Raw genomic sequence first — 17,267 nt, forward strand, 5'->3', positions numbered from 1 at the left:
TTTTAGCGCCATTCAAGTCCACAGACAAATATGATATCGTCTACAATCTACACAACTTGTCCAACCTTCTACATACTAGTTAAAGCACGTCCTCCATCGCTGCGGCTGACGCAGTGGTTCATGGCTGCCACGGCAAGGTGCCGACGTTGGAGCAAGATACCAGAATCGCCGCTTTGGATTGGCCTATATCCAGCCAATCATCGTCGCCGATGACGGCCGCGCAATTCGACTTTGGCTGGCGCGATGCACAAATGGCTGGGCATCGTCCACTCGGACTCGGAGGCCGAGAGCTCCGACTCGGACTCGGACCTCTTTGACGCAGCGGACAACAGCGCGCAGCGGGCGCGGGCCAAAGCCTACGCCGACGACATTGCCAGCCGACGCTGGGGCCTCTCGCACCGCGACCGCGCCGGCCTCGCCGAAGGCCAGCTCGCGCTCACGCCCACGATCGCCGTCGCGTTCGCCGAAGAACTCGGACAGCAGCGCCGCGTGTGGGACTGCGCACTCGTTCTCTCCAAGTTCCTCACGAACTCTGCGTACTTTGCGCCGGTATGGCGTCCATCGTAATGGTCATCGCCATATCGCTAAGAACGGAGATAGGACTACTTTGCGGGCAAGCGCGTCATCGAGCTCGGCTGCGGCATTGGCGTCCCGGGCATCTCGGCCGCGCTCCTGGGTGCCTCCGACGTCGTTCTTACCGACATGGTGCGCTTTCAAGCGGTTTAAAGACGGCTCTTATCTCGCGTTGTAGGCCGTCGCGCTGCCGTGGATCAACGTCAACATTGCGAAGAACCGCGTTGAGCACATTGCACGAGCCGAGACGCTGCTCTGGGGTCCGTCGCCAAGCGCGTCGCTCGGCGCGTTTGACGTGATCTTGTGCTCCGACTTGATCTACGGCGACGAAGAGCTCTCGCAGCTGCTCGTGGCGACGATCCGCGCTCTCTCGCACGCCACCACCGTCGTCGTCTCGGCGTACGAAGCGCGCGCCGCGGGAAACCAAGGCGCGCACTTCCTCGCTGCCATCGCCGCGTCGCACGACGTCGAGCGAGTGCCCCACGATGCGCTCGACGCCGTGTACCAGTCGGCGAATCTCCACGTGCAGCTCCTCCGGCCACGCGCATAACTCCAACGATAACCGAATCCAGCGCACGGTTGCTATACCATTGATTACAAAGAAATTGGATCTATGATGAGGACGACGCCGCGTCACGCTCGAGTTGCGGCAGCGCCATCATCATGAGGACGTTCTGCCGACTGTGCCGGCGATTGGTTTTCATGTGGCGGTCGAACGGCTTGGTGCGGCCGTACTCTTCGCTCTCGGCGGTCGCCACGACGGGCAGCGGCGGCGTCTCAATGTCCTTCTTGTCCGAGTCGATGCCGAGTACGATGCTCGTATCGCGCTCGCTCGCGCACTCGACTTGGCAGCGCGCGTCCTTGACGTCCTGGATGGCCGGCAGCGGCCCTCGGATGCGGCTCATGGCCATCGGGTCGGCCGTCAAGTCCCACGTCACGTCGGCGGCATTTGGCACTTGCACGACGTAGTTGACCCAGCGCACGTCCCGGTACGTCTGTCGACAGAGGCCTTTGGACGTGGTGAGATACGCTGGCGTCTTGTGCGGCAGTCGCGAGACCTTGCCTTCTTCGCGCTCGCCCTACGCTCCGTCGTAAAATGAGAACGGGATAAGTCATTCATGAAACGCGACCTCGTGCACGGCCGTGTCGGCGTGGTCGAGACCCGAGAGCAGAGCTTCGATCAGGCCAGGCTCCATCGTGGCCGAGTCTTCGGCCGCCAACCGGTGCAGCGTCACCGAGCACGTCTGGTTGATAAATCGATACGTTGGATTCTACTGCATTGTCTGAGCGACTACAGTCTCCGCGCCACATACCGCGCCGAACCGTCCGTGGATATCGAGGAGCACTTGAAGTACCCCGAGGTCGAGCAGTCCTTGGCGCAGGCGCTTGAGCTTGGTCAAGTTGGCGACGGCCACGCAGACCTCAGCGCACATGCGGGCATACCGCGCCTCGTCCGCATCCGCTGCGAACGCGTGCAGCATGGCCGTGAGCCATCCGAGGCCGTTCATGAGCTGGCTGGAGGCGGCCGCGTTCTCCGCCGGCGTGAGTGGCGCGTTGGGGTGGCGGTGCACGTGCTGCAGCAGCACTTGGTGGTGGTGATGGTGAGGATGATGATGGTGCAGCGCGTCGGCAACAGTGGCGCTCAGAGACAAATTGCGCAAGAGCACGGTTGCGCAGAGGTAGAGCTCTGCAAACGCCACTGGCGTCGGCGGCAGCGGTCGCGCGGTTTCCATGAGCGTGTGCACCGCCGAGACAACGTTGCTGGCAAAGAGGATGTGGTGGCTGCCGACGTGCGACGAGAGGTGACCAAGGCACGCGAGGCAGTCGAGGACCAGCGACGACGTGGGCAAACTGCCCGCGCAGAGCACCAGACACAGCTCCACCGCGCGCTGGCTCGCAACGAGACCGACACCCTCGGGCTTTTGACTCAAGACACGGCAAGTGGCCGCCGCCACGGCACTTAGCTCGATCTTGGACCAAAAGGCGGCAGGTAGCAACTGCCAGCGCGCCACAACCTACAATATGGTAGAATAAGAAGGCTGGTGGTGGAGATACCTGCGTCTGGAGCAGGTGCAGGGCGAGCGTATCGTCGAGTGCGAGGTTGTGGAGTGTCTTGAGTATCGCGATGGCAGTCTCGGTCTCGAGGTGCGGCGTGTGGAGAACGATGAGGAGCGCGTCGGCGACATTGAGCTGCTGAAACAAATGCACGAGCTCCGTCACGAGCGAGCAGTTGCCGAGGGCTTGAGCGGCGAGCCGCCGGACGGTCTCGTGGCCCGACGTCATAAAGACCAAGAGCAAGCTCAGCAGGTTCCGCGTGCACATCTAGCACCAGTGATACGTCAGGCAAGAGTCAACCAGTGACCGTACCACTTCGGCGTTGCCCAAGTGCAAGGTGAGGTTGCGCACCGTCATGGCCGCGCTCGCGCGCGTCTCCACGTCGCCGTCGCAGAGCGCTCGCAAGATGTCGACGACCTGCGCGTTGGTGATGAGCTCCTTGTGGTTGGCTTCGCGAGCGCTGAGGTTGCAGAGGAGCCCGACCGCGTACCTACTTCGCCTAAGCGCTTGGCGCGTAGCAGTGACAGTGTACCGGCGGCTGTCGACGTTGAGGAAGTGCAGCATGCGCTTCCGTCGCCCGCTCACCCCCGTGAAGAGGAAGGGCGTCACGCCGAGCTTGAGCAGCGTCTCGTGGTGGCCCGCGTGGTCGCTGAGGTTGAAGAGTGCGTGCAGACAGAGCGAGAGCGTCTCCTCGAGGCCGCTGAGCCCGTTGGTCTGCAGCTGCGCGAGCTTTAGGAACGAGTAGAGCACGCCTTCCTCGATCACTTGATGCTACGTCCCATGAGGAAACTATCGAGTTGATGCATCGGACCCGCGACGTCGGGTGGGACAAGAGGTTGTAGAGCGTCTTGGCATGCACCTGAATAGCGTCGCTCGAGTTGGAGCGCAAGAGCGCGACAACGACAAAGTCCTTGAGCTCCTCCGCGCTCCATATGCACCTAGAGACGCGTCATCGACCCGATTCGTCAAAAGCGGGCGAGAGACCCTGCGATGGCCACGTTGCAGGCTGCGATCGCCGCGTTCTGCTGACACACGGACGCGCGCCCGAGCTTATTGAGGGCATGCGCTAGCCCGTGGGTGGTGAGGAGCAGGTCGCGCCCCGCCGCCGTGAACGAGACGATCGCGAACGTCGACGCGCAGGCCATGAGCGTCGCCGGGTCTTCGCTCTCGTTGCAGGCTTCGACGAGCACTAGCCAAAGCAACGATAATGAAGGAATTTCACGCGGTAGAGATACCGGCGAGGGCTTGCGCGCTCGTGTGTTCGGACGCACACACGTGGTAGAGCGTGCTCGTGCAGAAGGCCTGCGTGCCCATGGTGTAGGTCGTCTGCGTCTGCAGTGTCGACCGGCTCAGGCGCAGAATGGCGTCTTGGATCGGCGCAGCGTAGAGGACAGCCGCCCACTCGGCTTCGATGCCGCCGTCGTCGTTGTGGAAGAGCCACAAGAGCGTGCGCGAGAGCGCAAAGAGGATACCTAGATAACACTCTTGGATAGGATAGATGACGATTATCCAAGTATACCAGCGCAATAGTACTCGATGGCGCCGTGGCTCGTGGCCATCGACGTTAAAATCACTTGCACGAGCGCGCGCACGTGGTCGGTGGACCGCACGTCGCTCGCGCAGTAGCACATGGCAGCCAAAAACCGCAATTGCGCCTACCCTCAACGTGAATCTCAACGTGAATCTCAAAGCTCAAAACAAGCAGAGTGTACGTGGACACCGTCGGCGTCGTCGTCGAACGCGTCGAGGGGCGACGCGGTGCGGGGCTTGACCGAGTGAAAGGCGTCGGAGGCCGCTGCTTTCTGGGGCAGCGGAAAGTAAAAGCCGAAGAGGAGCGCCTCCATGAGAAAGTCCATGTCCCCCAGCACCATCGCTCGCAGCCGCGCGTCAAAGGTCCAGTAGCACATGGTCTTGGCGACCGCGTAGCCGAACGCAGGCGACGCGGCCTTGTGCGCTTCGAACGAAAACGCGAGGCTCGTGTCCAGCTCCAGCGCGAAGCAGCTCTCGGGCATCTGCTGGTGGCACGCAATGTTGATCAGCGCAACTAGCGCGTCTTCCTTCAGGCTCGGGAGGTGTGGCGTCGTTGGTGGCAGCAGCAGCGCCTATAGACCGCCTTTGCAGCTGACTGGATTCTTTATGTACGTACGGTATTGAGGACAGGCACGACGTTGGAAGCGACGAGCACCTTGGTGCAGCGGGCGTTGCGCGTGAGGTTCGCGAACGTGCGAATCGTGTTGTGCGCGCACTCGTCGTTGGAGGCGGCCCACTTGAAGAGATCGACCGTGCGCTTGACGAGCGGCTCGTTTTCCGAGAGGACGATCTTGACAAACTCGTCGTTCGCTGACAAGTTCGCGAGCACGCGGCTCGCTGGCGCCAAAATGAAGTCGAAGACGTCGGCGTGCGTCGACCGCATCGACTCGTAGAGCGAGAGCAGGTACAAGGTTGCTTTGAGACTCCACGCGCCAAGCAGCAAGTGCAGGTCCAAGTACTTGGAAAAGTGACCAAGCGCGCGGGTGAGGAGGCGCGAGATGCCCATCTGCTCGTCGTGGAGAACAATGTCTTTGATCGACTGGACCGTCTGGAGCCGCGACCGGTTCCTAGCTCAACGTAGACCAGTAGTCCGTCCGTTTTGCGTACTGGAGGTGCACGTGCGGTGCGTGCACGAGGGTGTAGAGGAGCTCGCCGACGCTGCCTCGGACGGCGCCGGACGCACTCGACGGCTGGAGACTCATGTTGTAAATGACAGCCGCCGCGAACGGACCTGCGCTACTGTGAAGACAACTCGTTCACTAGTATTTGGTCCACCGTGCTTGGGGTCTTGGACGAGCTGGGAGAGCGCGAGGATGACGCCGAGATTCGTGTGCGCGTTGGAGCCGCCGCCCGCAAAGAGCTTTTCGGGAAACTCACAGCCGTGCGCGATCATGTTGCTCAGCGCCTGGACGCAGAGCTGCTGCAGCGGCGCGTACGGCAGCGACAGCATCGTCGCGAGCTCAATGATCTGCGCAATAGTATCAATCTATCAATCTTTGCGACAGGTACCGCTTTGGACGAGTGCAGGAACTTTGCAAACGCCGGCGCAATCGAGAGCCGACAGAGCGTGAGCGCGCAGAGACACTTGACGTCGTAACTCGGCGACCACGAGATCTCGAGGACGACAGGGATGCCCTTCTTGGCGATGAACGCCCCCAACGTCTACAAATTCTTTCGTATCAAGGTATCAGGAGTCGCCAATGACCTCGTCGGCCGTCGTGGACGTGAGGTTGGCCAGCGTCGCAGCGCAGTAGTGGGCGAGGTGCGTGTCTTCGACGTCCGTGAGGTCGGCAATGTTCTACCGAATTGAAGAGTCTTTGGACAACCACCGTGTGCGCACCTGGATCGCGCCCGACTGGATGATCATGAGCTCCGAGAGCGGCTGTTTCGACAGTTTGTAGAGCGACTCGGCGCACCGGGCCCGCGCCTCGGCGTTGTGCAGGTGCTTGTACGCGTTACCGGCGCCGCTGAGACTGTTGTTGCTCAAGAGCGCGTCGGCCGTGTGCACCGTGCGCACGGCCGCGAGGAGCCAGCGCTCCTTGACGCTCGAGGTCTCGTACGCCTTTGGCGCCTTGATGCGGCTCTGGTAGATGACGCCGTCAAAATCACCGGCCGCCGTTTGCGGGCGCGACGTCGGCGGCTGCTTCTGCATCATCTTCTTGCGCGCCTTGAGGGCGCCGAGCGCCGGGTCGGTGCGCGGCAAGGCCGGGAGGCTGTTGCCACTCGAGAGCGACGATGCGACAACGCTCATCTTGGGCGAGACGAGGCCCTCGACGGTGCTGCCCCGCGTCGAGCGTGTACCCGGCGCCGCCAGCGGGACCATAGCGAGCCGGAATTAGAGTCGGTAACTGCAGTCCAAGACAGGCGAGCCTATTTCGATCCGAACCAGAGACCAGACGGGCGACCACGACAGATTCATTCAAGTGTTAGAGATGCACAAAAGCACAGCTGATAGATATAAGAGCACTACGGGGCGTGAACGACGGCGACGGACGGCAGATCGAGCTTGGCCATCCAGCGCCCGACGCTGCGGACGTCGGTCGGGACCTGCACCGCGATGACAGGACCGCCGCCGTACCAACGACGATAGAGCGCCCAGCTCTGCGGATCGATAAGCCTACATTGTCGTCAGTAGGTATGTGTACGTCAGAGACGTCGGACGCACCGCGCGTCCGTCTTGAGATGCACCGTGGCGCGAAGCCGCCCGGTTGTGGGGTCCAGGAGGCTCTGGTTGGCGACCTCGCCGGGCGCGTCATTGGACTTCTTGGCCACAAAGGTCTAATGCACGACGTGAGCTCTGGCCCATTGAAATCGATGTAGAGTTACGAGCCATGCTTCAACCCACGACGCGGCGATGACATACCACGTCTCGCCTGGCTGCGGCAGCGACTGGTGGCAGTTGCGGACGGCAACGAGCTCGGCGACAGGATCATGCTTGCGCACGACCGATGCATCGGACGAAGCAGCGGCCGGAACGCTCGACGATGCGGAGAGTACAGACGAGTTGCCCTGCGACCGCGGCGCCGTAGTTGAGGACAAGCTCACGCACACTTGGCCGTACGGCCGATCTTCGCGGAACGACGTCTGGCGCATCATGGTCGACGTGGGCGCGAGGTCAAACCACTGCTCGGCGTTCTACAGGAAGCGTCAGTGGGCATCTTGATCGTTACGAGGTACTGCGTACTTGCTCGCCAAGGAAAAAGTCGCTCGGGATCACGGCGACGCCCATCTCTTTGGACGTAAAGCCCGAGACGTGGCGCACCGCGATCTGGAGGCTCTCAATGTCGGCGACAGCATGCGCGTCCAAGGCCACGGGGCAGTGCCACAGCGGGTTGCGCGTCATCTTGGCGACCTTGGTTTTGGTCGTCGTGGTCTTGCCTCCGCGCAGGATGAGCGTGGCTTCGCACATGCAGTTGCTCGTGAGGCCGTCGCTGCCGAGCGCGACGAGGCCCTTGCCCGAGACGACGACGATGCGGAGAGGTGCAGCGTCGCCAAGCAGCGCCTGCTTCTTGGAGGGCGAGACCGCGACGCCGTCGTAGCTGGCCATCGTCGTGCTGGAAGCTGGGATTTTGTATTTTTATTGCTGCAAAAGAAATAAATTTTCCCACTTCAACCTTTTCGCTTGCGATTTGACACGGGTCGTACAGACGCAGCTGAACACAGGGGCAACGCGCCACAGAACCTGCGAGGCTCCTTGTTTTGAAGGAGTTGATCGATGCTAGGATTGGCCCTAAATGGGTTGCTTTTCCGCCAATCGCGGCGCAGTCGAGCCCAGGATCCCTTTGGCTGCAGCCAGCGACGAGCTCTCGTTGAGCTCGTAAACTTGTACATGTATGATGGTTGCAGTCGCTTTGGATACATGGATGGATATACCTTGGATAAGATAGATCAATACTGCAAGCGTGGATAGCTAGGCGTGGATCGAGTGAGTCGTGTGCCCGTTCGTCGTACCGCGACATTCAGGATCGGAGGCAGATGGCGACCACCGTGCCTTCGACAACAATCAACGAACGACGCCAATCGACGATGCGGCTCTCGGCTGCTTGGAATCGAAGCGCGAGGAAGAATGCACTGCTCATTCGCGCGCCAAGCACCAGCCGTCGTTAGGCTCATCAACTGGTTGATCACTTTTGCATGGACCTGCCACGACGCCCCGCCAAGCTGGTTGCTCTGTCCTTGATCATGGCTGCTGCTCAGAAAATTCAACGTAGTACAACCTCCTGCCGTTCTCATGGACGTTGGCCCTTCTAAATGTAGAGCTCCTTCTAGTCGACGTAGAGGACTGCACGACGACGGCTTGGTTCCGGTGGCTCGTTCCGACGTCGACGTCGCCAATGATTGGTTCGTCCCTATCCGAATAAGACCGGCGTCCGTCAAACTGCAATCTGCCCGCACGAACGATGGCATCCAAGTCCGAGGTCCTCCCGCTCGTGTCGCCCAAGCCGGAGGCGCCGGTGCACCACCACCTCCTCGGCCTCTCGCTCGTCGCGTGCTCGGCCTTCACCTTCAGCCTCATGTCCTGCGCCATCAAGTACCGTCACGACTCTTCGTCCATGCATCTCATTCTGTCTAGGTACGAGAGCTACGTCATGTCGTCGATGGAGACGGTCTTCTGGCGCTCGGGCTTTGCCTGGATCCTCATCCTCGTACGGCTTCTGCAATGAGCTTGGTTGCAAGCTTATCGTTTGCGTAGATGGCGGTCAAGTGCCAGCGCGTGAGCTTGTACGTCGCGCCCGAGTACCGCTTCTTCCTCGCGATCCGCTGCTTTGTCGGCTTCCTCTCCATGTCGCTGGGCTTTTGGACCATGTCCCAAATGGTGCTGGCCGACGCCAGCGTCATCATCTTTACGAGCCCCGTCTGGTCCTTCTTCCTCGTACGACGCTCGATATTTCGCACCATCTCAGAACTGATATGTACGTATAGGGCGCGCTCATCCTGCACGAAACCATTGACCCGGTCTCGTTTGGCTGCGCGCTTTGCTCGTTCATCGGCGTCGTCTGCGTCTCTCGGCCGTCGTTCCTCTTTGGCGAGTCGGCCGAAGAGGATGTCCATGGCTCCAAGTTTGCGGTCGTCGGCGGCCTCTGCGCAGCAGCCAGCCAAGCGCTCGTCTACGTCGTCGTGCGGGGGCTCAAGGGCCTCCACTTCATGGTCGTCATCCAGTACTTCATGCTTACGTGCACGATCGGGTCGGGTCTCTGGATGCTTCTTGTCGAGCAGGTAGAAGCAGAAGATACGATGGAGTACTCATCCGTATACGTTGTTTAGCGCATCAATGTGACGCTGACGCCGGACGTGTGGGCGGCGGCCGTGGCCACGGGCGTCCTCGGCTTTGTGGGTCAGCTCTTCATGACCAAGGGTTTCCAGCTCGAGAACGTCGGGATTGCGTCCGTCATGCGGTACCTCGACATTGTCTTTGTCTTCATCTGGGACATTACGCTTCTGCGCGAAGCCATCAACCTCTGGAGCGTCCTCGGCGCCGTCATCATTTGCTCGTGCGCGATCGTGATCGCCCTCCGCAAGGCGCACAAGCAGTAGAACTAACTTTGAATCCATGCATATTTGACGCCACCGAGTCGACCAACTGTGATGACGACGAGCTCTCGACTGATTGTGCTGGCATCACGATGAGTCCGTTGGGAGATTTGCAACAGCAGAATAGCTCCTCAGGTAGCGAGGACTCGTGGAGCCAACTTGGACAAAACTACTATCGGGTCACGAGCACGCCTCTATTGCACTACGTCTATTACTACTACGGCGCCTGCTTGGGCGCGTCGGGCACAAGGACGACAGCCGATGACACTGCGCTCTCGCTCGCAATGGGCTCTGCGGGCTCCACGACCAGCGCCACAGCCGACGAGCTTGTGTCGACAGGCTCCGGCGCCGACACGACGGCCACCGAGGAAGGCGCAACTGGCGTGGGCGCTGGGCTCGCTGGCGACGCCACGTACGCGTCGAACGAAATCTTTTGCTGCAGCACGCGGTGGGCCTCGGCCGGTGTGAGCGCGCCAATAGACGCTGCAGGAAACCCGGCTTTGGCGAGGTCGAGCTTCATCTGCGTCGTGATCATGAACGGGACCCGGACTGTCGCGTTGCCGACGTTCTTGGAGCCGTACCAGAAGCGCTCGGCCGTCTTCTGCGTGTCGTACTTGAGCTTGTTGGTCTTGTACAGGACGCGCGTCCGGAGGTTCAGCAGCCGCGTGCTCCACCGCGCCGTCATGCTGGCCACGTTTCGAGAAGTCCCAACATCCGGACAACACCGGATACTAAACGTGGCTATTCGTGGCTATTTGACGACGTATTTTTGACAAGCCATTTCGTGCCTTGTAGACCTCCAACGGCGACGCGGTGTAGCGCGTTCCGCTCTCCAAAGTCATTTCTATCGATGTGCCAAGTAGGAGCGATTTCGTAAAAAATGTTGGTTGACAGACTCCAGCTCTCCCACATCACACCATCGTGGTTTATTCGCATCTGGGATTGGCCAAAATGTTTGACAACTAGCCAATCAAAATCGTTTCCACAAGTAATTTGCGCGCGCCAATGTCTGCTGCGGTATAACTCTCACTGCCATGACTCGCGAGCTCCCCACACCATGTGTACAACAGTAAGAGAATGTGCATAACAGTGCTCGACGTATAGCTATCTGCGCAGGGCTATACGTAGCTAGTCGGCAAATGTGATGCAAGCGCAGTGCAGACGTTGGGCCATCGCATTCCACACCGCACGATTTAAGGCGCCTACTCGCTAATCTCAAACTCACAAACCGTCAGCGCGATATGGTGACGCCCGACCGCGCAGCGTAGACGTTTCCTTCTCTTTGGCTCGTCCTCGCAAACCGGGCACAACAGGCTGCATACGTCTTTGCGAGGACCGATGCTGGCAAAGTGGAAGCAACTACGAGTAGCTACTGCTAAATGTGCAGTGGAATAGTCAGGATTTGTCAATACGTCACTTGAGGGCAACGCACCTCACCTCTGTTCGCGAGCCGCCTCGAAACCGGTTATCTTTTGCCCCGTATCCGGATCAAGCCCTTGCCGGTTCTTTTTGGAAGAAAGATCAGAGCGATGATGCAGTCGACGCACCTCGAGCGGAGCGCGTCGCTGCGGACGTCGCCGACGCGCCAGGTGCAGACGGACCACGTCGTCCTCGAGGCCTTCTACAAGGCCGTCGAGCTCGTGCTCATGAGCCGCGTGCACTTTCCCGCCGGCGCCGCGCCGCGCAACACCCGCGTACGTCCGCCTGTATGCTGCTAACCCTGGCGTCATGTTGAAGGCTGTAGCTGTACTTTGACATGGTCGAGGTACCCTGCGTGCGCGAGGCCATGGCGCCCGTCAAGGCCAACGTCCACGACCCGCTCTACCTCGACATCTCGATGGGCGACACACTCCTCGAGCGCTGGCAGCTCACGTACTCGACGAGCAGCGCGCATGGCGCGACCGCACCCGGCAACTTTATCGCGCAGCTGCGCAAGGTCGTGCAGCAGCTCGCAATCTTGCTCCGGTCGCTCTTCTGCCTCGTACGCATTTTGCCGGCGTTCCACGTGAGCCAGCAGCTCAAGTTCCAGCAGGAAGATCTCGGCCATGCGCTCGTGGGCTTGAGCTACCACCTCGGCCAGAGCGAAGCGCAGATGCCACTGCAGTTTGACACGGCGACGACGAAGCAGCGGTACAGCTTCCAGCCCGTCGACACGATGTTTGGCGTCGTCATGGTCGGGGTCATGTACCGCAAGCAGACGGCAGACGTACTCGCGGCGATTGAGCAAATGGCGCCGCCATCCCCCGTCGCGAACGATGTGTCACCGACGCTCGAGCACGCCATCATCCAGGACTACGTGCCCACGACGCCGCAGACCAAGCCGGCGCCGTCCCCGCTGCTCGGTCCCGCGCGCATGGTCGTCCAGGAAGATGACATGCTTCGCCGAGGTATTATCAACAATATTCTCCATCATCAAAGTTGACAGAACGTCCCAGATGCGACACCGTACGCCACATCGCAGCCGATGGCCATTCCGCACGTCGCAACGACTGCCGGTACATTGCCGTATATGTGCAGTCGGAACATGCTGCTGCTAGTCGACGCACCGTCGTACCCGCGCCGAGACACTGCACCACCCAAGCAAGCCCACTCGCTGGATGCTCCCGAGCAGCTCCGGTACCTCCCTCCTCTTCTTAGTTACTTAGTACAAATGCTATTTTGCAGGCGCCCGTCCATGAAGCCGGTGTCGGTGCTTGAAACGATGGCCAAGGCCAGCTTCCAGACGCCACCGCTGCACCCCAACTCGGCGCCCGTCCCGATCGGAACGCCCGTGCGCGCGATGGCACCGCTCGACGGCTTTCAGCTCGACGGCAAATTCCGGCCCGGCAGCGCCGATAGCGACAAGTCGTCGTCGTCGTCGCAGCTGCCCTTCTCGGTGGCGACGGAGAAGCAGCGCTCGGCGCGAACGACACCGCCCTTCTTCTCGAGCAGCCCGCCGTTCCGAGCGCTGGCGGGCGAGGCGCCGTCAGCGTCGCCCCAGAACGTTCCGGCCACGCGGCTGCAGTTCCACCCGACCCGCGGTCTCGTCCTAGACTCTCTACGTTCTTATGGGGAACTTGACGTGCGTAGACGCCAAGCACGAGCGCCGGCGAAGCGAGTCGTTTGAAGTCGCGAGCGGCGGCAGCAGCGTGTGGGGCATTGCGCCGTCGGTGCTGGACCTCGGCTGTCTCTCGCCCCTCGAGTCGCCGCCGGTCGACGAGGCGAATTTACCGTTCGCCCTCTCGTCCTCGGCCAAGGTCGAAGTCGGCAGCTTCCTCCAGCAGCTCAAGCAAGCGCCGCCCCTCCACGTGGCGACCACCGGCCGACCGCTGGTACACAGTTATGCTCTGGATATGGATCTATGAGTGTGGTGCGTAGGCGTCGGTGGACCAGGAGCTTGCGTTCTTCCGCCAGCTGCGCGACGACATGACCCACGACCTGCAGTCGTCCTAGTCTCCGTCTCGTCTCTCTAGTCGTCGTCGCCATGTGTCTCTAATCATACTACTTCGTGTATTTTGGAGGGCTCCTAGGGGTAGTACTGCTGGAAGAACTGGCCAAGGCCGTACGTGCCACCCGTGAAGCACGAGTACGCGAACCCGAGGTACGTGCGCGGCGGCAGGTCCCAGATGTGCACGATGAGCACGGTAGTAGCCCAAGTGGCGATGCCACCGATGGCGAAGGCCCCGTAGACTTGGGCGAGCTGCGCGTCCGGCGGCAGCGCCACAAAGGCGGCGGGGACCAGCGAACAGCGCGGCGCAAAGCGCAGGAAGCGGAACGCGCAGAACTGCACGACGGCGCTCGTGGCGATGAACATGAGGAGGAAGGTCCCGAGCGCGCTGCCCTGCGCGAGCATCGTCCAGAGGAGCCACTCGAGCAGACCCATGGTTGCTGCTGGCCGCTTGTGTGAAACTGAACACTCCAGATGGCTTTTCGAGCACTGTTACCTAACAAGTTAAAAAGCACGAGGTATTGTCGGCCTCGTTCAGGCAGAGCAATGGCTTGACGAGGGCTAGACGGACGTGTCGAGCGTCGCCTGGCCATGCATGCGCATGAGAGTGTCTTCAATATGCCTGGTTGGGTGCCATTGTCTCTAGGACAATCCTTCTTACTCTAGGATCCTCGTCCTCACCTGCTGCCACGAGTGTCGAGAGCAATGACTGCCAAATACCAGACAATATCAGGACCATGATCCTCCTTCCGACATGATCCCACGATCCACCGGTCGCTCTGCTGGCACAGGCAGCCGACTGGGCGACAGACTCGATCTCATCTTCACCAGAGCGAGGAGTTTCGCCTCTGCCTACGCGTATCCGGCATCCGGATACGGCGCCGAGGGTTCCAGGTGTCCATTTGCAACACAAAGCCGGTGCGATTAGCCTCCTCATGGCGGCCCATGACGGCGCGACCTCGGACGACGGGGCGAAGGAGCGCAAGCGGCAGCACCACCACGGCGCCTCCTCCATCCAGTCCAAGATCCCTCGCCTCTTCAAGCCATCGGCGCCCGGCAGCGCCAAGAAGGCCAAGGCGGCGTCGCGCATCCCGCGCATGGCCTCGGGCATCCCGCGGCGACGGCTACTCGAGGCCGTGAGCTGCGACTCGTCGAGCGATGGCACCGTGAGCGAGTGCCCAACCATCAGCTCCATGACCGAGTCGCAGGTCGACGACGACCCGATCTCGTTCGTCGCGACCTTGCGCGAGATGGACATTGCGCGTTGCCTCCAGGAAGACCTCGTGCGCGACAACGCCAAGCTCAAGCAGCAAGCCGAGTTCATTCACTCGGAGATCGGGTACCTTTACGAGCTCCTCACGCAGATTGAGGCGGCCGTGCAGACGAGCGCGCGGTCGCGGCGAGCCCACCAGGCCATCCTCGACATCATCGCGGCCCCGATGCCCAGCAGCCTCGACCGACCGGATGTGCCGGACGACGCAACGTTTTGATTTACGACTCTTTTTCAACTTATATATTAGTGCGCTAGCTTCTATTCCCCGCTTCGATCCCCGCCAGTGTTAGTAGCGGCAGTAGCAGAGGAGCCCACGACGGCAACGCGAGCAAGAGTGACACGGCCGTTAAGCCTTTCGAACATCGACCTACACCGAGGGTGGTCGTTCGTAAAGTGGCGAAGATGGAGCCACAGGACCTACACCTGACGCGGTTGAGACAAACGTAGTCGTTCGAGGCCTGCGAATGGACAACTGACAGCGTCCCAACAACAGGCTCCGGCGATCCCTCGTCGTAGATACAGACATACCCATATATTTACTGCGGCAGTTCAGATAGACCCAGCTGAGATAGATCCATGTGTACAGTGCGTGTGCGTCCACCAGTACTCGATCACTTTCATCGGGGCTGCAGTCGTGTCAGATAGAATTTGGTTGAGCTCTGGGATATCTGAGGATCAGAGTTCGACATTCGAATGTACGATGGAGCCCTGGAGCAAGCTGTCTATGGTTCATCGTACTCCAGCTGCTGCTGTTCACGAGCCAGTGATTCCGAGCTGGGCCTGGATCTTGTAGATTAGTGCGGGGAGCCGTTGTTTGGCCTCCGCCGTCGTGGGCAGGTTGCACATGACGTAGTCGACCTGTTGAGCGACGCTGATCATGCCAACGGCCGCCGAGTTGTTGATCTTGGCGAGGACGAGCCACTCGCACCACTTCTTGTTCAATTGTTGCTTGAGGAGCGCGGGCTTGGCCTTGAAGATGGTCATTTTTTTTAGGGCGGGGTCTGCGAGCTCCTCGCTGTTGACCTTGACCGTCTCCCAGTAGACGCGGGTATTCTCGAAGACCGTCTTGACCTGTGCGAGTGACCGGACAGCCACTTCGAGGGACTGGACGGCCTGGTCCTTCGCGCGGGCCACATGCATGGTCATTTCGCGCTCCTTGGCGTCCTTGTGTGCGTCGAGCTCGTCCCTCGCCTGCTCGGCTGTGTGCTTGGCAAGGTTGCTCATGTCCACGGACTTGGTGACGAGCTCGGAGGCCTTGCCTGCCATAGTGACGGCAATGTTGCGGGTCATGGCCAGCACCTCGAGCGCCTCCCCGCTCTGGTCGTCGTTCATGAGCTCGAGCGCCGTCTGGAAGTCCTGGAGGGCTTTGATGCAGCCGCGCACGAAGGAGGCACATGTGAGCTGCATGTCCTTGACCAAGGTCTGGTAGTTGCACGTGCGCATGAGCACGGCGGTGTTGCAGACGTGACCCTTGGACCCAGCAAACGCCGTGGCGAGCAGTTGCGCTACGATGGTCAAGTTGGTCATGATTTGGGCAAAGTTGACCATGTTGTAGCGGCCTTCGATGTCGGCGATAGCGGCTTGAACGGCGCGGTGCTGAAGCGCGGGCTCCAGGTCGGCAAAGCTGTAGAAGCTCGTGATAGCCATGAGGGGGTCGAAGTCGACCTTTGGGCCCCCGACGTTTATGTTGGTGAGTTGGGTGAGAGTCGAGGAAATGTAAAGTGAGGTGAGGGAATGCTCCGAGTCAAGAGCAGGCATGAACACGTCCGACTTCAAGATTTGTGGCAGGCGTCAGAGCAGCGACCATTGTGGCCAGTGGATTTAGACAACCGCGTGCAGACACAATTGTACTTGCTCACCCAAGTACACCAAATAAACACGGCGGCTATTAAATAGCCGCCGTGTTGAAAGGAAACTGGTGCAGAGCCTTCTCAGCACAGAAGGCCTTTTCGCAGCACGTCAGTCAAGTATTCTAAACGAAGGTCGGTCGAGCGCTCAGGCAGTCAACACAGGCCTAGGATGCTGCGGCACAACAACAACGTGCTAGGAACGACGCATTGGCGGAGCAAGAAGTAGCGACGAAGTCGTTGGAGGCTGCCATGGACCAAGAATGCTGCAAGATCCGGGGCTGCAAGGTACCATCCGCACCGAGCGCCAGTGCCAGAACAACCGACTCCTTGGCATCTTTCGCCATTATCTCGAAGCGAGCCATCCCCTTCAGCTCGGCATCATCTTGTCTTCATCTTGTCTTCAACAGAACGAGGAGTCTCTACGCGCTTCCATCCCCGCACGTGCAAGCTTTTTCTTCTTATTTCCTGTGGGAGAAAGCATGTTTGTGTATTTTCGTCATATTGCGCAAAAGGTCTACTTGTTGCGGCCGAGCGTGCGCTGCTTCTCGGCGTGGACGACGATCTTCTCTTCGCGCGAGAGACCCTTGCGCTTCCGGACGCCCTCGAGGAGCTTCCGGACCGCGTTGTGCTCGGCGATCGCCTCGCCATAGTCCTCGCGCTCCTCGTCCGTCGTCGGCTGGAAGAACGGGTCGTCGGGCATGACGGCCCAGTGGTCAAAGAGCAGCTGCGGGTTGCTCGCGTTGCCACTTGTGTTCTTGAGGAGCTCGGTCGCAAAGCCAAAGCTCTCGACGACCGGCAGATACGCCTCGACGCTGAAGAGCGCGCTGCCGTCCGTGAGTTCTTCGCCGACGACCCGCGCCCGGCGCTTGGCAAACACACTAATCGTTGTGATCTTATATGCAATGAGGTGGAAGAAGACGTACCTGTAGAGCTTGCCGAGCTGCTCCGACTGGCACTGCACCGTGCACTTGTACATGGCTTCGACGAGGCGGACGGGCGCGTGCAGAAACGCACTGCGGCAACCCGA

The 17,267-nt window shown here is 60.4% G+C and overlaps 10 protein-coding genes across 10 annotated transcripts; 4 read left to right on the forward strand and 6 right to left on the reverse strand.

Moving 5' to 3' along the window:
- The first annotated feature begins 230 nt into the window (after window positions 1-230).
- Window positions 231-1,199, forward strand: SDRG_11299 (hypothetical protein). Its single transcript, XM_008617331.1, has 3 exons — window positions 231-549; window positions 601-705; window positions 752-1,199. The coding sequence occupies exons 1-3, from the start codon at window positions 244-246 to the stop codon at window positions 1,121-1,123; spliced, it is 783 nt and encodes a 260-aa protein (XP_008615553.1). The 5' UTR covers window positions 231-243; the 3' UTR covers window positions 1,124-1,199.
- Window positions 1,141-6,527, reverse strand: SDRG_11300 (hypothetical protein). The gene is made up of 17 exons (XM_008617332.1): window positions 5,999-6,527; window positions 5,864-5,956; window positions 5,668-5,820; window positions 5,434-5,626; window positions 5,266-5,389; window positions 4,775-5,225; window positions 4,341-4,730; window positions 4,148-4,283; window positions 3,864-4,100; window positions 3,613-3,817; window positions 3,440-3,566; window positions 3,161-3,399; window positions 2,941-3,118; window positions 2,629-2,895; window positions 1,887-2,588; window positions 1,704-1,844; window positions 1,141-1,652 (listed from the first exon to the last, which is right to left on the reverse strand). Exons 1-17 carry the CDS (start codon window positions 6,479-6,481, stop codon window positions 1,185-1,187), a joined length of 4,587 nt encoding a protein of 1,528 aa, XP_008615554.1. The 5' UTR covers window positions 6,482-6,527; the 3' UTR covers window positions 1,141-1,184.
- Window positions 6,528-6,548: 21 nt separating this feature from the next.
- Window positions 6,549-7,740, reverse strand: SDRG_11301 (hypothetical protein). Its single transcript, XM_008617333.1, has 4 exons — window positions 7,343-7,740; window positions 6,985-7,293; window positions 6,824-6,936; window positions 6,549-6,775 (listed from the first exon to the last, which is right to left on the reverse strand). Exons 1-4 carry the CDS (start codon window positions 7,703-7,705, stop codon window positions 6,625-6,627), a joined length of 936 nt encoding a protein of 311 aa, XP_008615555.1. The 5' UTR covers window positions 7,706-7,740; the 3' UTR covers window positions 6,549-6,624.
- Window positions 7,741-8,487: 747 nt separating this feature from the next.
- Window positions 8,488-9,730, forward strand: SDRG_11302 (hypothetical protein). The gene is made up of 5 exons (XM_008617334.1): window positions 8,488-8,689; window positions 8,732-8,804; window positions 8,852-9,031; window positions 9,082-9,375; window positions 9,424-9,730. The coding sequence occupies exons 1-5, from the start codon at window positions 8,559-8,561 to the stop codon at window positions 9,691-9,693; spliced, it is 948 nt and encodes a 315-aa protein (XP_008615556.1). The 5' UTR covers window positions 8,488-8,558; the 3' UTR covers window positions 9,694-9,730.
- A 107-nt stretch (window positions 9,731-9,837) lies between these two features.
- Window positions 9,838-10,406, reverse strand: SDRG_11303 (hypothetical protein). The gene has a single exon (XM_008617335.1). It carries the CDS (start codon window positions 10,373-10,375, stop codon window positions 9,908-9,910), a length of 468 nt encoding a protein of 155 aa, XP_008615557.1. The 5' UTR covers window positions 10,376-10,406; the 3' UTR covers window positions 9,838-9,907.
- Window positions 10,407-11,134: 728 nt separating this feature from the next.
- Window positions 11,135-13,470, forward strand: SDRG_11304 (hypothetical protein). Its single transcript, XM_008617336.1, has 8 exons — window positions 11,135-11,384; window positions 11,435-12,077; window positions 12,126-12,185; window positions 12,228-12,306; window positions 12,355-12,710; window positions 12,760-13,001; window positions 13,048-13,270; window positions 13,318-13,470. Exons 1-7 carry the CDS (start codon window positions 11,220-11,222, stop codon window positions 13,120-13,122), a joined length of 1,620 nt encoding a protein of 539 aa, XP_008615558.1. The 5' UTR covers window positions 11,135-11,219; the 3' UTR covers window positions 13,123-13,270; window positions 13,318-13,470.
- On the reverse strand, window positions 13,155-13,591 carry SDRG_11305 (hypothetical protein). The gene has a single exon (XM_008617337.1). The coding sequence runs from the start codon at window positions 13,550-13,552 to the stop codon at window positions 13,196-13,198; it is 357 nt and encodes a 118-aa protein (XP_008615559.1). The 5' UTR covers window positions 13,553-13,591; the 3' UTR covers window positions 13,155-13,195.
- A 428-nt stretch (window positions 13,592-14,019) lies between these two features.
- On the forward strand, window positions 14,020-14,670 carry SDRG_11306 (hypothetical protein). The gene has a single exon (XM_008617338.1). It carries the CDS (start codon window positions 14,053-14,055, stop codon window positions 14,605-14,607), a length of 555 nt encoding a protein of 184 aa, XP_008615560.1. The 5' UTR covers window positions 14,020-14,052; the 3' UTR covers window positions 14,608-14,670.
- A 384-nt stretch (window positions 14,671-15,054) lies between these two features.
- SDRG_11307 (hypothetical protein) lies at window positions 15,055-16,037 on the reverse strand (the record flags this gene model as incomplete). The annotated part of the gene is made up of 1 exon (XM_008617339.1): window positions 15,055-16,037. One exon carries the CDS (start codon window positions 16,035-16,037, stop codon window positions 15,144-15,146), a length of 894 nt encoding a protein of 297 aa, XP_008615561.1. The 3' UTR covers window positions 15,055-15,143.
- A 682-nt stretch (window positions 16,038-16,719) lies between these two features.
- On the reverse strand, window positions 16,720-17,267 carry SDRG_11308 (elongation factor 2). Its single transcript, XM_008617340.1, has 2 exons — window positions 17,164-17,267; window positions 16,720-17,118 (listed from the first exon to the last, which is right to left on the reverse strand). The coding sequence occupies exons 1-2, from the start codon at window positions 17,214-17,216 to the stop codon at window positions 16,755-16,757; spliced, it is 417 nt and encodes a 138-aa protein (XP_008615562.1). The 5' UTR covers window positions 17,217-17,267; the 3' UTR covers window positions 16,720-16,754.

The sequence above is a fragment of the Saprolegnia diclina genome (genome assembly GCF_000281045.1).
Source record: "Saprolegnia diclina VS20 unplaced genomic scaffold supercont1.40, whole genome shotgun sequence".
Lineage (NCBI taxonomy): Eukaryota > Oomycota > Saprolegniomycetes > Saprolegniales > Saprolegniaceae > Saprolegnia > Saprolegnia diclina.